The 1,837-nt window shown below is 37.1% G+C and overlaps 1 protein-coding gene across 1 annotated transcript; it reads left to right on the forward strand.

Moving 5' to 3' along the window:
- Positions 1–1,156: 1,156 nt before the first annotated feature.
- On the forward strand, positions 1,157–1,837 carry LOC107878983 (probable importin-5 homolog; the record flags this gene model as incomplete). The annotated part of the gene is given in 1 exon segment (XM_047405938.1): positions 1,157–1,837. A coding segment is annotated over 1 exon segment (672 nt), but the record flags the coding sequence as incomplete, so codon positions are not given.

The raw sequence follows: 1,837 nt of genomic DNA on the forward strand, positions 1-1,837 counted from the left end.
CAGTGTTCTTTTACATTGTTTTGAATATCCTTCTTAATTATTATTCAAATGTTTGTCTGATTCATACAATCTCTCAGTATATGTGATGATCATTAATGTAGTAGCGTTATACCTGTTAAAACCACATATGATACTTCAGATGTGTTTTTGACGATTTAACTCTTAAAAAAATTGTACCAACTGAACATAAATTTGCAGTTTCAAACAAATCACAAGAAGTGAATGCTACCAATAGAATAGTGACACGCGAATATTACGAAATAATAAAAGTAGAAAGAAATTCTTTTTGAAAAGAAATTTTCTTAGTCCATATTTCTTTTACCAAAATAAAAAAGGAAGAAAATCCCCCTTGCAACTAAAATAAATGTTGAAAAAGACCACCCCCTTGACCGAGGGTCTATCGAAAACCGCCTCTCTGCCTCACCTCTAAGGTAGTATTAGTACGGACTACATACATTCTACCTTCCTTAGACCCCACGTATGGGAATTAATACACTCATGAGTATATTGTTGTTTTTGCTATAAAAGAAAATGTTATACACTCACTATGCAACATCATGAATGAGTCATAGTTTATTTTTTTAGGTGTTGGAGTTTACATATTAAAATGAAAGTATTTGACAAACTTAAGGGCCGGCTATGAATGTGGCCTTAATTAAATATAGAGAAAGGTAATGAAATCTGTAATAAATTATTGAAGAAGCACATCCACTCCACCTAATTGGAGTACTATATACTATAATAATATCACTAAAAGACACATTCTCGATTTCTTTAAGGTTGTTTTCTGCAAAACTGGCTTTTGCAAATTTTGAAAAATTAAGATAACTTTATTAATCCTGGCTAGTGCATTATTACGCGGCGTACAATTAGTTTGACCCTTCCTCGGACTCCGCATATTGCGAGGTCTTTAGTGCACCAGAGTTTTCTGGAATAAGCAACTTACTGAGTTTTTTGATAAAGAATTTATACATATCAAGTTGCTTTTTAAGCATAAATGTAGTGGTTGAACCAAAGCTATTGAGTTCTGCCGAACTGTATAACTGTAGCTTGGCCGCTGGGAGGACTTGGTCAAATCAGCATTTCTTTAAAACTTGATGAGATCTCTTGTAACTCCATAGTCTGAGAAAAAAAAGAAGCAACATTCTCTTTTTCTGTCTATTCTATGAAGCAAAGGCGAAAATGGAGGCGAGTTAGGAAGGCCCCTCAGGCCCCTCAGGTCACTGAGATGGATGAGGTTCCGCGGCCTGATTGGGATTCATTTGAAACCATTCTCTCCAATTTCATGGAGAATCCAGAAGAGGCAGGCTTCATCTTCAGTATAATGATACAGGTGGATCCAGACTCCGTGGTTCTTAAGATTGCTAACAGTCTTGGCACTGTCCATAACACTGATCAGTCGCGTGAGTTTAATGTTGCCCTTCTGACAAGGTTACTTACTAACCAGGACTTAGGTACTAATTGGAACAATCTGTCTGTGTCAAGTCAATCCACTCTTAAGTGTGTTCTCCTCGATCGTATCATGCTTGAAGAGTCAAAAGCGATCATCACTAGGCTCTGTGACATTGTTTCCGATTTAGCTGTTTCACTTCTCCCAGATAACAACTGGCCTGAATTACTACCATTCTTACACAAATGTCTCACGGATTCTACTTCAAACAGTTGCTCAAGACTGTCTGCTTTCTTGCTATATGCGCAACTAGCTGACAAAACTGGCGAAACAGTAGTTGGTTGCGTGAAAGATTTGCACTCGTTATTCCTTAATACACTGAATAATGATGATACGCTCAATGATCTTGATGTGAGGATCACTGCCACGATGGCTGTGATCAGATTC

The sequence above is a fragment of the Capsicum annuum genome, unplaced genomic scaffold (genome assembly GCF_002878395.1).
Source record: "Capsicum annuum cultivar UCD-10X-F1 unplaced genomic scaffold, UCD10Xv1.1 ctg82577, whole genome shotgun sequence".
NCBI classification, from domain to species: Eukaryota; Viridiplantae; Streptophyta; class Magnoliopsida; order Solanales; family Solanaceae; genus Capsicum; species Capsicum annuum.